At 42.5% G+C, this 16,431-nt stretch overlaps 1 protein-coding gene and 1 non-coding gene across 3 annotated transcripts; one reads left to right on the plus strand and one right to left on the minus strand.

Moving 5' to 3' along the window:
* Window positions 1-3,741: 3,741 nt before the first annotated feature.
* POLE4 (DNA polymerase epsilon 4, accessory subunit) lies at window positions 3,742-15,303 on the minus strand. Of its 2 annotated transcripts, none has more exons than XR_003513288.1 (4): window positions 14,834-14,943; window positions 14,365-14,449; window positions 13,294-13,335; window positions 3,742-4,045 (listed from the first exon to the last, which is right to left on the minus strand). XR_003513288.1 is itself a non-coding variant. In XM_027554792.1 (4 exons), exons 1-4 carry the CDS (start codon window positions 15,236-15,238, stop codon window positions 4,032-4,034), a joined length of 351 nt encoding a protein of 116 aa, XP_027410593.1. In that variant the 5' UTR covers window positions 15,239-15,303; the 3' UTR covers window positions 3,742-4,031. The 2 variants fall into 2 exon arrangements, 1 of the variants encoding a protein (XP_027410593.1); XM_027554792.1 differs by lacking the exon at window positions 14,834-14,943 and adding an exon at window positions 15,029-15,303.
* LOC113902016 lies at window positions 11,723-11,828 on the plus strand. Its single transcript, XR_003513662.1, has one exon. It is a non-coding gene; the product is annotated as a U6 spliceosomal RNA (small nuclear RNA).
* Window positions 15,304-16,431: the final 1,128 nt, after the last annotated feature.

Consider the following 16,431-nt stretch of genomic DNA (forward strand, 5'->3'; position numbering starts at 1 on the left):
CTGGAGGCTCTAAGGGACTATCCACGTCCAAGACCAGACAAGTTACTGGCAGAATTCAGTTCAACACAGTTGTGGGACTGAGGTCATGTCCCTGCTGTCAGCCAGAGATTGTTCTTGGCTTCTGAAGGCTGCCGCATTCCTTGGCTCATGACGCTCTCCACCTTCAAAGCCAGCAGCAACAGACCATGTACTTTCCATGCTTTCACTCTTTCTGACACCCTCTCCTGCCACATCTCTAACTTTTACCCTTACCTAGGACAAAGCTTTGTTTTTAAAAGTTTGTGATTGCATTTGGCTGGCCAGATAATTCAGGATAATCTACTTTAAAGTCTGCTGATGAGTGAAGTGAAGTGAAGTTGCTCAGTCGTGTCTGAGTCTTAGTGACCCCATGGACTGTAGCCTACCATGCTCCTCCATCCATGGGATTTTCCAGGCAAGAGTACTGGAATGGGTTCCCATTTCCTTCTCCAGAGGATCTTCCCAACCCAGGGATCAAACCTGGGTCTCCCACATTGTAGACAGTCGCTTTACCATCTGAGCCACCAGGGAAGTCTGCTGATTAGTAACCTTAACTACAACTGCGACATCCTTCTTGCCATGTAACATGCTCACAAGCATGACACCAGGGGCAAAGGCCACAGGGGCCAAAACTGCCCACCATATAGATTTTACACAGTGACCTAGTACACGCATATAAATGAGACGAAAATACTAACCTGTCATTCAGGTGAACACTCTGGTGTTTTTAGTAACAATAGCAACAAACTACATTGATGTCATGTCCAATTAATGGGCTGCAACTTCTGTTTATGTTGAAAAAAGGCCTGCATTCCCTTTTTCATAATTTGTGAGATATCACTTGCTTTAATGCATGTCTTCTTGAACAACTCTTCATTATTCCTTGGAAAACGTTATACACCACACCTTTGAGGTAATGACGAGTTTTTAAGCACCACTGCTAAGGACTTGAACATTCATCTGCAGGTACTTATCCACTTGTTACATGCACAGTGGTGGTCCTGGTGTTTTCACAGCCATCCTGTGTGACAAGTTTTTGGAAAATATTTATTACAATGATCTTCAACTCACAGGCTCTGCTGCACAGAATGCGATTGAGAAGGCATGGAGGAGAGCTCGAGGTGGCGTCAACCGGGTTGGGGAGGGGAAGGTGGCCTCCTGGGATGACTTGGAGGCCTAGGGCTCGCTGACCGCTGGGCTGTGCCCAGCAATGGACAAAAGCCACTGGGATGGAGGTCCCAGGGGTGGGACCCAAAGGGCGGAGGGGCCCGAGGCCGACCTATAGACTCTGGCTCGGAGTCCAGGTCCCGAGAGAAATAAGAAAATGATCTAACTCTGCAGGGACTTCCCCCTCGAACATACGGGCCCTGCATTCCCTTTTAAATTCCTATCTACAGTAATAAAATAGAAGGCCCATGTAAGGGCCTCAGGGGCCTGTGCAACCCCTAAAATTACATGCAAAGCTCTGGAACCAATCATAACAAAAACAGACAAACCCATGATGGGAATAGTCTACAAGATACCTCCCCAGTGCTACTGAAAGCTATCACAGTCATGAAGAGAGAACAGACTGAGAAACTGTCATGGACCAGGAGACTGGGGGACAGGACAAGTAAATGCAATGTACTGGATTGGATATTAGAATAGGAAAAGGATATTAATGGGAAAATTACAGAAATCCAATCCAAGAAGTCTGGACTTCAGTTAATAGTGATGTCAGTTTCTTAGTTTTGACAAATGTACCTGGCAGTGTAAGATGTTAGAAATGGGGAACTAGCTGAGTATACAAGAACTCTCTACTACCTATGCAGCTTTTCTGTAACATTACAGGATTAAGCATCTGTACATTTTTTAGGGAGCTTTAGACTTTGTACCTTTCATTCATGATCCAAAAATACTTAAGCTCCACTGTTCAAAGCTTCCTGCTTTTCTTAACCACTACTGTCTAAGTACTCTGCATCCTTCCTCCTATGACACCCACACCTTCCATCAAAACACAAAATTTACCCAGGGCCTGGGGAAGCAAAAAACAGGGGATTATTTTTTAATGGGTTCAGTTTCAGTATGGGAAGATGAAAAATGCTCTAGAGATGGATAATGGTGATTACAATGGGAATATACTTAATACCACACAAGTATATACTTAAAAATCACTAAAAGGACACATTTTATGTTCTGTATATTTTACCACAATTTTTAAAAATAAAGGAATGGGTACTGATACATGCTATAAAACATTACAAAGATTATCTTAAGTGAAAGAAGCCAGACATAAAATACCACCTCTAATTCCCTTACCAATGTTCTAAAATTGACTATAGCAACAGTTGTATGTATCTGTGAATAAACTAAAATCTACTTAAATGTACACTTTAAATGGGTAAATTGTATAGTGGTTGTTTAGTCGCTAAGTCATGTTCGACTCTTTTGCAACTCTAGGGACTATAGCCTGCATCTGGTGGCTCAATGATGGTAAAGAATGAACCTGCCAATGCAGTAAACAAGTTCAATCCCTGGGTGAGGAAGATCCCCTGGAGAAGGAAATGGCAACCCACACCAATATTCTTGCCTGGGAAATCCCATGGACAGAGGAGCCTGGTGGGCTAGAGTTGTACATGCCTTAGCAACTAAACAACAAAAGCTATTAAAATATTTTAACTGATTTTATATCTCAGTTCAGTTCAGTTGCTCAGTCATGTCCGATTCTTTGTGACCCCATGAATTTCAGCACACCAGGCCTCCCTGTCCATCACCAACTCCAGGAGTTCACTCAGACTCACGTCCATCGAGTCAGTGATGCCATCCAGCCATCTCATCCTCTGTCGTCCCCTTTTCCTCCTGCCCCCCAACCCATCCCAGCATCAGAGTCTTTTCCAATGAGTCAACTCTTCACATGAGGTGGCCCAAGTACTGGAGTTTCAGCTTTAGCATCATTCCTTCCAAAGAAATCCCAGGGCTGATCTCCTTCAGAATGGACTGATTGGATCTCCTTGCAGTCCAAGGGACTCTCAAGAGTCTTCTCCAACACCACAGTTCAAAAGCATCAATTCTTCGGTGCTCAGCTTTCTTTATAGTCCAACTCTCACATCCATACATGACCACTGGAAAAACCATAGCCTTGACTAGATGGACCTTTGTTGGCAAAGTAATGTCTCTGCTTTTCAATATGCTATCTAGGTTGGTCATAACTTTCCAAGGAGTAAGCATCTTTTAATTTCATGGCTGCAGTCACCATCTGCAGTGATTTTGGAGCCCCAAAAAATAGTCTGACACTGTTTCCCCATCTCTTTGCCATGAAGTGATGGGACCAGACACCATGATCTTAGTTTTCTGAATGTTGAGTTTAAGCCAACTCTTTTACTCTCTTCTTTCACGTTCATCAAGAGGCTCTTTAGTTCCTCTTCACTTTCTGCCATAAGGGTGGTGTCATCTGCATACCTGAGGTTATTGATATTTCTCTCAGCAATCTTGATTCCAGCTTGTGCTTCTTCTAGGATTACATTTATTTGACCTCTGAAGAACTTAAGTGACATCCCATAAATTCTGGAGTCACGTTTTTCTGATGTGCTAAAAAAAAAAAAAAAAAAAAAAACAACGAACAAATAAATGAAAGACTGAGGTTTACAATGGCTACCAGGGAAGATCAGAAAGATCTGCGGCTAGGCATGGTGGCTCTCCAGTCATGAGGCAAGAATACAGACAAGATTATAAAACACACAAGGCTAAAGTTGATCAGAAACGTTTATTTGGTCCTTATCATATATTAACCAACCTACACAAACCATTTTCTATATTTCTACCACAAGCAGCTGCATCCAGGCCAGAAATGGAAGACCCAAGTAGTGGAAGACCTTGTAGATTAAAGCTAACAGGCTTGTTCAGGCTTAGGTGAATGTAGAACAGAAAAAATGTGTAAGTTCAACATTTCAAAGACTCTTCGTCAAAGCTGAGGCCTGCAGAGGGTCTAGCTGAAGGATGCAGGTACAGGCTCACAAAACTGTCCAGCTCAGCAATCAATCCAAAGTACCTAAAAACACAAAGAGCAATGTTTAAACCAAGGTACTTAAGAACTGGATGAATGTAGCAACACGGGCCAAGTGACAGATGCCTTGGTACTAGCAGTTCTTCTAAGACCAAAATATTAATCTTGAGAAATACCCATCCAAAAGATCCTTGGGGAAAAAACATGTCATTATGAGGGTGGGCAGTTGAGTCTAGACAATTCAAATTAGTGGTGGGAAAAGGGCTAAGAAGTTGTGTTACTTAATGAGCATCTGTGGAGACTACACAAGGGGGGAGTGATACAAAATAAGTAAGGTCTCTAAGTCGAGTTTATAATCTTTTGAGAAAGATGATAAACAAAGTCAGCAGGCTCTCTTCTAAAGAACTAAATGAATTATCTGGGGAACTAGCGTAGCTTCTGAAAAATTCTAGCTTCCCACAGTCAAGCTTTCTGCAATTCTGGCCTCTGGAGGCCCCCGACGTAACATCTGGCCCCACCTCTACCCACACTAATATAAAACTGCAAGGCAAAAACCACCCTCCATACAGACACATACACAAGTTCCAAAGAGCCTTCTCATCCCCGCACTCGACAACAGAAGAAAAATTACAAGGCGTTTGAAGAATGCCTGTCTAGTAAAAGGAAAGTAAAAAGAATAACTTGGGGAAAGAACATGTAAGGAAACAACAAACCAAAGAAGAAATACCTCCAATTGTTTAATAGCCTCTGCTTTTGATAATGGCAAGTTCCTGCTGAGATCAAACTGATGCAGAGGACTTAAAATATTTTTAAAAAGAAAATCCTTCAGGCATTAAACAGGCCTCATGAAAAGGCAAATCCAAAACCTAGAGAAGGCAAGAACACAAAGAAAACCTGGCCTCCAAAACTGCTCTTACCTCAGGGGAATCCGCCAATCCGAAAGAGAGCCGAGAAACTGTGCTGTGATTTGACTGAGGCAATGAAGAGTCAAATATGAGAATGTGCCCAAGTGGAAAGGTTTGATAATTGCCCGCTCTTTAAAAGCTGGATTCCCAAAAGGCTACACCCTCAGAATAAGGCTGAACTAGAATTAAATCAGTCCCATCACAGACCTGACATCACAGATTATACCAACACAGTGATCAAGAAATCCTCAAGTCCTGGATTCAAGAAAAAGGTCCTGCACCGATACCTGCCTCTAGGTGCCTTGCAGAAACAAATAACAATCTTTGGAGAAAGGTTTCATTATAAAGGCCTCAAGTGATTATCCAACAAATAACTTTTTCAAATATCATGACCAAATATACCAAGGCATATAGGGAAAAAAGACCATGATACAGCAGCAACAGAAACAAAACCAGAAAAGCAAGCAAACCAGCCTTAAAGGGCTTTGAATATTAGCTTGGATATAAACAAGTGTACACACTGTGGGTAAGGAAATGAAAGACAAGCTTCAAACACCTGCAGCAAATACAAACAAAAAATGACAAAAGAGATTTGAAAAGTAATGGAACAGAATTCATAAAAACTAAAAACTACAAAAACAAGAACTGAAACTACTAACTCGAGAGAAAAAATTTAAAGAAGACAAGACCACTGAAGAGAGAATTATAAACTGTAAAGTCAGGAAAATTACACAGAATACATCATGGAGAGGCAAAATTATGGTTAACTTTTAGCATATGCTTAATGCAAATCCCAGAGAGAAAACAGAAAGAACAAGAGAAAGGAAAGAGAAGAGACTTCTCCAGGAGAGATGAAAGACCTCAATCCATAGATTTAAAAAGCCTAAGCAAACTTAGGAAATTATTCCTGGATACATTGGAGTGAAACTACAGAAAAATCAAAGACAGAGAACACCTTCAAAACCAGAAAAAAAAGGGCAAATTAGCTTCAAAAGAAGCAACAGAAGCCCCAAAAGACAAGAATGAGCACGTCAGCATGCTAAAACAAAGTTTCACCTAGAATTCTATATTCAGCAAAATATCTTTCAATAGCCAGAGCAGGTATGAAAAAAAAACTTTTAAAAAGGTACTTTTAGACCCCCCAAAATGCAAAAACAAAAAAGCAAAAGCAGGGTTTGCTATCACCAGACCCTTTATGGTTTACTTCAGAGAGAAAATGATCACAAATGGAGAAGAAATATAATGAGCAAAGACAGTATAAATACATGGATAAATTCATGTATCACTGCTGGTATAACATAGCAATAATAGTGCCTTATGTGAAGTGACAAAGACAAAACAGGTGACAATAACAGCATGAGTGCGGGATGTGGGACTTGTACACTGAGCTAATGGATTCTAAGATCCTATTTTTTTGAGGATAAAGGGAAAAGTATTAACATTCAGATCAGATCAGTCGCTCAGTCGTGTCCGACTCTTTGCAACCCCATGAATTACAGCACACCAGGCCTCCCTGTCCATCACCAACTCCCGGAGTTCACTCAGACTCACGTCCATCGAGTCAGTGATGCCATCCAGCCATCTCATCCTGTCGTCCCCTTCTCCTCCTGCCCCCAATCCCTCCCAGCATCAGAGTCTTTTCCAATGAGTCAACTCTTCGCATGAGGTGGCCAAAGTACTGGAGTTCCAGCTTTAGCATCATTCCTTCCAAAGAAATCCCAGGGCTGATCTCCTTTAGAATGGACTGGTTGGATCTCCTTGCAGTCCAAGGGACTCTCAAGAGTCTTCTCCAACACCATAGTTGAAAAGCATCAATTCTTCGGCACTCAGCCTTCTTCACAGTCCAACTCTCACATCCATACATGACCACTGGAAAAACCATAGCCTTGACCAGATGAACCTTTGTTGGCAAAGTAATGTCTCTGCTTTTCAATATGCTATCTAGGTTGGTCATAGCTTTCCTTCCAAGGAGTAAGCATCTTTTAATTTCATGGCTGCAGTCACCATCTGCAGTGATTTTGGAGCCCAAAAAAATAAAGTCTGACACTGTTTCCACTGTTTCCCCATCTATTTCCCATGAAGTGATGGGACCAGATGCCATGATCTTCGTTTTCTGAATGTTGAGCTTTAAGCCAACTTTTTCACTCTCCTCTTTCACTTTCATCAAGAGGCTTTTTCGTTCCTCTTCACTTTCTGCCATAAGGGTGGTATCATCTGCATATCTGAGGTTATTGATATTTCTCCCGGCAATCTTGATTCCAGCTTGTGTTTCTTCCAGTCCAGCATTTCTCATGATGTACTCTGCATATAAGTTAAATAAGCAGGGTGACAATATACAGCCTTGCCGTACTCCTTTTCCTATTTGGAACCAGTCTGTTGTTCCATGTCCAGTTCTAACTGTTGCTTCCTGACCCGCATACAAATTTCTCAAGAGGCAGATCAGGTGGTCTGGTATTCCCATCTCTTTCAGAATTTTCCACAGTTTATTGTGATCCACACAGTCAAAGGCTTTGGCATAGTCAATAAAGCAGAAGTAGATGTTTTTCTGGAACTCTCTTGCTTTTTCCATGATCCAGCGGATGTTGGCAATTTGATCTCTGGTTCCTCTGCCTTTTCTAAAACCAGCTTGAACATCAGGAAGTTCACGGTTCACATATTGCTGAAGCCTGGCTCGGAGAATTTTGAGCATTACTTTACTAGCGTGTGAGATGAGTGCAATTGTGCGGTAGTTTGAGCATTCTTTGGCATTGCCTTTCTTTGGGACTGGAATGAAAACTGACCTTTTCCAGTCCTGTGGCCACTGCTGAGTTTTCCAAATTTGCTGGCATATCGAGTGCTGCATTTTCACAGCATCATCTTTCAGGATTTGGAATAGCTCAACTGGAATTTCATCACCTCCACTAGCTTTGTTCGTAGTGATGCTTTCTAAGGCCCACTTAACTCCACATTCCAGGATGTCTGGCTCTAGGTTATTGATCACACCATCGTGATTATCTGGGTCGTGAAGATCTTTTTTGTATAGTTCTTCTGTGTATTCTTGCCATCTCTTCTTAATATCTTCTGCTTCTGTTAGGTCCATACCATTTCTGTCCTTAGTCGAGCCCATCTTTGCATGAAATGTTCCTTTGGTATCTCTGATTTTCTTGAAGAGATCTCTAGTCTTTCCCATTCTGTTGTTTTCCTCTATTTCTTTGCATTGATCGCTGAAGAAGGCTTTCTTATCTCTTCTTGCTATTCTTTGGAACTCTGCATTCAGATGTTTATATCTTTCCTTTTCTCCTTTGCTTTTTGCTTCTCTTCTTTTCACAGCTATTTGTAAGTGGGGGCTCTGATAAATTAAGGATGTATGTAGTAACTGATAGGATAACAAAAAAGAGATTATAACTCCCAAAATAATAGAGAGAATGCTGAATAAATTATACTTAAAAGGCAAAAAACAGAAAAAACATAAAATAAGGACAAATAGAAAGCACAAAATAAGATGGTACATTTAACCCATATATATCATTAATTACAGTAAATTAAATGCTCCACTCAAAGACAAAGACTATAAGCCTGAGTATTTTTTAAACAATTCATATCATACACACCAAAAATACATCCACATGTAGAGAAATTCTCCCTGAAAACTAACTGGAGATTGGCAGAAAAATTCCTATACAATCAAAGCTGTAAGATCCCCAAAGAGTTAGGAAGGGAAGGGAAGAGGTCAGGTCAGGACCTGTACCCCAGAAGTAGATACAGAAGATAAGGCAGATCACACGATTTGGAGTGTCTCCCTGGGTACTGAGCAGTTTGAATCACAACAAGGGCACCCCAGTTCTGGGGCCTAACACAGGGAGGATGAGTCCTTCTTAGCTGGTTTGAAATCTATGGGGACTGACAATGTGGTTGTAAAAAAACCAAGACTCCACTCACGATGAAGTACACATACACTTGCTTACTCCCAAAATAAGGCAGAAGCAGCAGACTGGAACCGTGACTACCCAGTGCGGGCCCCAGCCCACGCCAAGTGCCTCCTCCAGCCCCACTTGCTCCAGAGTGCAGTTCCACGCTAGAGCAAACGCTGCCACAGCTGAGCAAAACACTCGGCCATGAGCGACAAAGCCAGCTTGGATCTGGCAGGGCATCTGAGGAGAACAAGGGAGCCAATTGCTAGTCACAGAGTGGCAAATCAGGAGTGATCTGGAGTTCTGACTGGTGCTGGGACCAGTGCACACACCCTAGTTCATGTCAAGCCCCCATTCTGGTCCTCTCGCCCCACAGGACAGCTCTCCACTAGGGCAAAGGCTGCCATTGCTGAGGAACGTGCACAACTGTAGAGGCCAGGGCAGGCTCAAGCCCAGCACAGCATCCCAACAAGGAAAGGGCACCCATTTGTAGCGTTCACAGCAGCAGGAGCTCACAAGCAGCCTATAGCTCCGACTGATGCCAGGACCACCCAACCACAGGCCCCAGCCTCCGCTAGGTGCCCAGTTTAGCACTTCTGGTTCCAGCACTGCACTCCTTTGGAGCAACAGTGCTGATGCCTGGAGGAAGAAAACACGCACTCAACGTGAACAGAACCAAGCTGGACCTTCCTCTAAGGGATTCTGCTCCAGCAATTTGGGACCTGACATCACTCATGACAGGGCAGTGTTGGCAACTGATGAGTGAAGAAGACCCAGGTCACACCTTCCTTTGGCTCTGGCCCCTCCATGTCCAGCCCCACCTTCTACTAAGGTGATAGCTGCCAGGACACTGAGGTAACATGTGACTTGTGTTCACTTAAAATACAACCCATCCAAGTCACTGAGCACACACAGACTATAGAGATGCTCCCAAATAAGCACTCCACTTCAAGACCAGGATGGGTAACTGTTTCACCTAATTTCACAGAGACAGAGAAATCTTAAGCAAAATGAAAAGAGGAATTTCTTTAAAAATGAAAGAACAAGGAAAAAAACCCTGAAGGAACAACTAATGAAACAAAAATAAATAATTTACCAGATAAAGAGTTCAAAGCATTAGTAATAAGAATGCTAACTGAACTAGGGAAAAGAATAGATGAACCATGAAAATTTTAACAAGGATACATTACAGACAACATTCCAAGACTGAATGAGGAAGAAAAAAAAAATCTGAATAGCTGGACCACCAGTAGTAAAACTGAACCAGTAATCAAAAAATATGCAGCAAACAAAATCCAGGACCAGACAGCTTCAGAGAAATTCTACCAAACATACAGCAAGAGCTTAATACCCATCTTTCTCAAACTATTCCAAAAACCTGAAGAAGGAAATACTCCCGAATTCATTCTACAGTAAGACCACCATTATTACCCTGATACCAAAATGAGACAAACTAAAAAAAAAAAAAAAATTACAGCCCAATACCACTGATGAATATCAACACAAATATTCTCAAAAAATATTAGAAAACCAAATCCAATAATATATTAAAAAGAATCATATGCCATGATCAAGTGGACTTTATTCCAGGATACAAGGACAGTTCAATATTCACATTAACAAAAGAAAAGATTAAAAACCACATGATCATTTTAATAGATGCAGGAAACGCATTTAACAAAATCCAACACTCTTTCATGATAAAAAGTCTCACCAATGTTGTTCATACCAAACTTGCAAAAATAAAACTCTGATAATACCAAGTATTGGTGAGAATGGGGAGCAACGAGAACTGTCATACACTCCTGGTAGAAATGCGAATCAGGTATACAGGATGTTTGACAGAATCCACACAAGAAAAAGATACATATTCTATGCTATATTCTTTCATAAGGGAAGGTTCTTAGAAAAGAATACATACACACAGACACACACAAACATATTTGCATAAAATACCCAGAAGATTACAAAAGAGATGAAAAACAGTGGCCTGAAAGGAGGGGACCTATATAAGAGATTAAAGGACAGAGAGGTTAAAGGAAGACTGTTCATAATGCTATTTTTCAACTTCTAAACTCAACCTATTAAGCACAGAAGATTTAATTATGATAAGGAAGTATGTTTTCAGCCTTGACACAAAGTTATAACTAGAAGTGAGCTAATAATGGGAAAGGAAGGTATAAGTGCACTAACATTCCTACCTTACAAAGTGAGTTGTCAACAAAAAATACATATTTTAGTATGTTACATAAATTGTAAAGGTAACAGAGGAACTAAAAATAATGATAAAACTGCCAAAAACAAAAAAGAGCGAAAGGATTGAGGGGGTAGTATAGGTTTACCAAAACTTCATTTATCATTGCTGGAAGTCAAAAGACAACATCTAGAGTTGATAAACCAACAACAAAGCATACTATTCAAAAATATAAGAAACCATCTGAAAAGCTAAAAACAGAAATAATGACAAGATGAGGGGCAGCAGCTACATTGCATTGTAAGTCATAAGGTAACTATCTGACTTTTAATCATGTATATATACTGACTCAATTAAAAAAAGAATTCCACTTAGAACATACACATCTAAGGACATAAGAACATTCACTTTTCCAAGTACAAAATAACATAATACTGACTAAATCCTAGGGGGCTAAAATGACCAGCCAAAGGGATTCAATTACTGAGATTACTGAATCCAAAGATGAAAATGAACATATCCACTACGTATTAAATGGCCATTTATTAAAAATCCAAGCCAAGCATCATCCACGGTAAAGGCTAAAGTGGAAAACTTCCTAAGTTTTCTACATTCCTACTCCTAGTACCCTCCAATTTATCATCCTGGCACCACAGGTTGGTACTCTTATGTCTTTAAGGCAAAAACTTAAATAAATTGCTCATCTCTTTGAAAAGATGGTAATTAAACAGAAGTGCTCACTTCAGCAGCACATTTACTAAAATTTAACAATACAGGGAAGATTAGCGTGGCCCCTGAGCAAGGACGACACACAAATTCATGACGCATTCCATATTTAAAAATAAAAACAAACAGCTAGTTAGGCTCCAAACATTTTTGACTGAGGAACTGACAGGATGTCAATCACAAGCAGGTGCCCACCTTAGGTAGACAGCCAACAAGTTATTTTTGAGATGAGTATCCAGAAAAGAGGCTTAAAAAAGATCTACAAATTAAGAGAATACTCAATAATCTAGGCTTAAAGCTAGCCATAGGAATGTATCTTAAAAGACACTTAAAATAATATATCCATACATTGAAAGCTACAGTTTTTGCAGTAGTCATGTATAGATGAGAGAGTTGGCCCATAAAGAAGGCTGAGTACCAATGAATTGATGCCTTCAAATTGTGGTGCTGAAGAAGACTCTTGAGAGTCCCTTGGACAGCAAGGAGATCAAATCAGTTAATCTTAAAGAAAATCAACCCTGAATACTCATCGGAAGCACTAATGCTGAAGCTCCAATACTCTGGCCATCTGAAATGAAAAGCCAACTCACTGGAAAAGATCCTGAGGCTGGAAAGACTGAAGCCAACAGGAGAAGGGGGAGACAGAGGATGAGATGGTTAGATAGCATCACCAATTCAATGGACATGAATTTGAGCAAACTCCAGAAGTGGAGGACAGAGGAGCCTGACATGCTATAGTACCTGGGGTCGCAAAGAGGTAGACATGACTTAGTGACTTAGTAATGACAACAACCAAAAGGGCCAGAGACTAGGCTGAGTACAGTTGCAGAACGAAGGGGTGTAAAAAAAAATTAAATAAATAAAAACACTGAAATAATTCAAAAAAGATTTCTGAAAGTGATAAGGCTTCAGGGAGGTAGACAGAACATCCTCGAACGGTAAAGGTGTGAATGAACTGAAGGTACACAGCTTTCACAAAGCTCTTCAATCAGAACACATGCAGGAAATAGTGAGTGGATCAAATTCAGGAATTAAGTAGGAGTGAGAGCTCTAAGAAAAGTTAGCTAAAATGAGGAATTTCAAATATTTTCTATTTCTATGAGATTTAGAAAACAGGAGTTAACCTGAAATTCCTAAGGAAAAAATAACACAGGCCAGAACAGTATCTCACAGCAACAAAATAATTACACAGATTGCTGAAGAATAAACAAGAACAAGAAATAACCCTTTAAATCTTGGCAATCATTTCTGATCTCCAGCATTATGATGAGGGGTAAGATTTATATCTAAGGAGGGCAATCAAAGTAAGAATCAAACTTCTGAATCTACCTAACTCCACTGGGTTCTTCACAGTCCCTCCCATTTTCTATGGTTAAGCAGTTTTCAGGAGGAAATTCTAATTATTCAAGGGAATTTGAATTAGAATTTGTTTTTCCTATCTTAAATAGGAAACAGGGAGAAAAAGTATTTCTACATGAAGAAAGAAGAACCAGGCCATTCGTTTTATAAGGTTTTGAACTCAGATCGTTAGCACAGGAAAGACAGATGGAAATGATTACCTACTGACGGAGAACTCACCTTCCAGAAAAGCAAATTCATCCACAGCTTCTATTGCATTATCTGAAACACAAAGTAAAGGGACATCTGACTGACTTCGGTCATTTGGGCATCAATCTCTTACAAAAGCACAACCCACACAGAGACCGGCATGAGGCTTTATGCAAGGAGGGAATTTATAAAATTTGCCCCTTGCTACCTTGAAATCCGAATCTACTTCACCATCAAATCCTACACATCAGCTATCTCTCTACAAGAGTAAGAAAAGGGACTTCCCTGGCCATCCAGTGGTTAATTAAGACTCTGGGCCCCAATGCAAGGGGCAAGGGTTTGATCCCCAGTCAGGGAACTAAAATTTTTTTAAAAAGAGAGTAAGAAAATAAGAAAAGCCTGGGTAAATACTGTTCATGGAGGGAAACATCTTTGCTCTGAAAGTTATCAGAGAAGAGTTTGGCTATGTAGCAGGGCAAGTGAGATTATGGTATATGAGTTTACACACGTTTCTAGTGTTACTAGCTACAAGGCAGAGTAAAAAATCGAACATCTACGTGAAAAAAAAAAGTCATGCCTGGTACAACATGGCAGAAGGTATAAAGGGATCTAGTCAGCTTTGGCAATACCTAGACTCCTTCAGAGAAGGCACTGGTGACCCACTCCAGTACTCTTGCCTGGAAAATCCCATGGACGGAGGAGCCTGGTAGGCTGCAGTCCATGGGGTCGCTAAGACTTTCATGCACTGGAGAAGGAAATGGCAACCCACTCTAGTGTTCTTGCCTGGAGAATCCCAGGGACGGAGGAACCTGGTGGGCTACAGTCTATGGGGTCGCACAGAGTCGGACACGACTGACGCGACATAGAAGCAGCAGCAGCAGACTCCTTTGGTTCTCTGTCCCAGCACCTCTCCAGCCAATTAAAAAAGGAGGGTTTTCTGGCACTGTGGCAGCCCAACGGAAAACATCATGGGAAAAGACTCGGGGCACCTCTCATCCTATAATGATGCCATCTCGACTGGCATAAGGGAAAGCCTCGACGGGCCCAGCCCAGCCCTCCCTTGTCTGCCTCCAGATCCAAGATACAACAGTGACACTCTACCCAAATCTCTCCGCTGAAGAGTTTTCCTCTTCCCTTGTTGAGCACAACAGTAGGCATCTTTTGCAATGGTTTCCACAAACAGTTCCTGTAAAGAAAATAAGCAGGAAAAAAAAAACTGAAAAAGTTATAATAAACGAAAATTTGAAAACAAAACAAAGAAAACAGAGAACTGTATCCATGAGTTCCAGTACGATTCGTGTGCGTGCTTCTTTGGTGGGGGTGGGGGCGGGGGTGAAAGGGAGGTTCTCAGGGAAGCCGAAAGTTTTCCTGGACTTGATGAAGGTCTACTCCCCTTCCCCCTCCCGCAATTGCTCAAGATGCATCCACCCCACTCACTCGAGACTCCTACAAGTTCTGTTAGACTAGAGATGCAAGTTAGGCCCTCTTGAAGAGGTAGGTGTGGTAGCAAACCAGTACAACTACCGTATCTGTATGTGATCCTTTTTCTGTCTTCCCTTCCTATACTCACCATCTCAGAATCCGCCCTAGCACCTTTCTCACCTCCCAGGCCTCAGAACACCCCGCCCTACGCTCCTGGTGCTCCCCAAACCAGGACCAAAGGATTGCTAAGCCCCGCCCTTCGGAAGAGCCCCGAGCCCCACCCGCCGCCACGCACCGCGGGCCCCCCCACCCCCATCCCCGCCCCATTGTGCCCAAGCCGCACCGCGGCGCGTGCCAGAATGAAGATGGCTTCCTGTCCCGCGAGAGTCACGTCGGGGTCCGCCTTCACCAAGGCCTTGACTCGCGCCAGAGGCAGCCTCGAGAGACGAGCTCCGGGCGCACTCGTCGGGGCTGGGGGCTGCGGAGTGGCCGCGTCCCCACCGGTGCCCTCCTCCTCCCGGGCAGCCCCGCTTCCAGGCGCCGCCGCCGCCATCCCGGCTCGGAGCGTCCTGCGCGCGGCCGCCAACTGTGTGCGCGCGGGCGGCGCCGGCCCCTTTCCCGCGCGCGCTGGAAGCCACACCCTCTACGGACGCGTGACTCCGCCCCTCACGCGGCCGAGCGCTGCAGCGAGTTCTAGACACCTGTCGAGTCTTACTGCACAAGTCACATCTTCTGAGGTCTGGGGCTCTCTCTTACTGTGTCTGATGACACTCACGCGCCATCTTGCCTCCTCTGAGAAACTTGATTGTAAAAGTAAATACAGCAGTAATAAAAATATATAGGAGAAACTTGAACAAGTTTATATGCTACTGGAGGAGACTAAAATAGAAGCAATAAAAATGTGGGAGGGAAAAGTGATGGACGGTATTTTAACAATTCTTCCCACTTTCTGTGATAAAACGTCATCTGTATGAGTCCAATTAGGAGAAAGAAACCACACAGAATTTGAACAGTAAAGTTTAAAAATTCGTAACTACAATAGGGGATTGACTATTAAGGTGCAAAGAGAACTGTAAAGAACAGAGGCATTACATGTATGCTTCCAAGCCGAGGTAGAAAACCCAAGGATGAAATGAACATGAAAGAGCACCCCATCCCACCAGAGCTGCGATCAAGGTCTTGTTGCGGAGGACGCAGCCATGACTCCCTGAGCCACAAAGTCACTTAAGTGCCCCGTGACTGGATTCATGGGCAATTCACCTTGTGGGGTGCTTCGGAAACATGCCTAAGGAGAGGTGCTGCCCACTGCTGGCCACTGTGCACTACAAAAACCTGTTCTCAAAAAAGCACACTGGGACCAAGAAATATTCCCTTTTGTCCTCCAATGCACGCTACTGATATAGCATAAAATCATAATCATGTGGCTGAAGAGAAACCTTCCGACATCGCTGGCAAGCAATGAAGGTGGATCTGGTACTAAGAAGCAATCGGTTGATAATGGCACACCAGTTCAGTCACACAGTCATGTCCGACTCTTGGTGACCCCATGTACTGCAGCATGCCAGGCCTCCCTGTCCATCACCAGCTCCCAGAGCTTGCTCAAACTCATGTCCATCGAGTCAGTGATGCCATCCAACCATCTGATCCTCTGTCCTCCCCTTCTCCTCCTGCCTTCAGTCTTTCCCAGCAGCAGGGTCTGTTCCTATGAGTCACTTCTTTGCATCAGGTGGCCAAAGTATTGGAGCT

This window comes from Bos indicus x Bos taurus, chromosome 11, assembly GCF_003369695.1.
Source record: "Bos indicus x Bos taurus breed Angus x Brahman F1 hybrid chromosome 11, Bos_hybrid_MaternalHap_v2.0, whole genome shotgun sequence".
NCBI lineage: Eukaryota > Metazoa > Chordata > Mammalia > Artiodactyla > Bovidae > Bos > Bos indicus x Bos taurus.

What these genes read in the sequence shown, in the direction of transcription:
- POLE4 (XM_027554792.1), bottom strand. Translation starts at nt 15,238, where the DNA reads ATGGCGGCGGCGGCGCCTGGAAGCGGGGCTGCCCGGGAGGAGGAGGGC. An exon ending in TCATTCTGGCACGCGCCGCG is followed by an intron (nt 14,450 to 15,028) that starts GTGCGGCTTGGG and finishes TTTTCTTTACAG; the next exon opens with GAACTGTTTGTGGAAACCAT. An exon ending in TCTTCAGCGGAGAGATTTGG is followed by an intron (nt 13,336 to 14,364) that starts GTAGAGTGTCAC and finishes TTTGTGTTTCAG; the next exon opens with ATAATGCAATAGAAGCTGTG.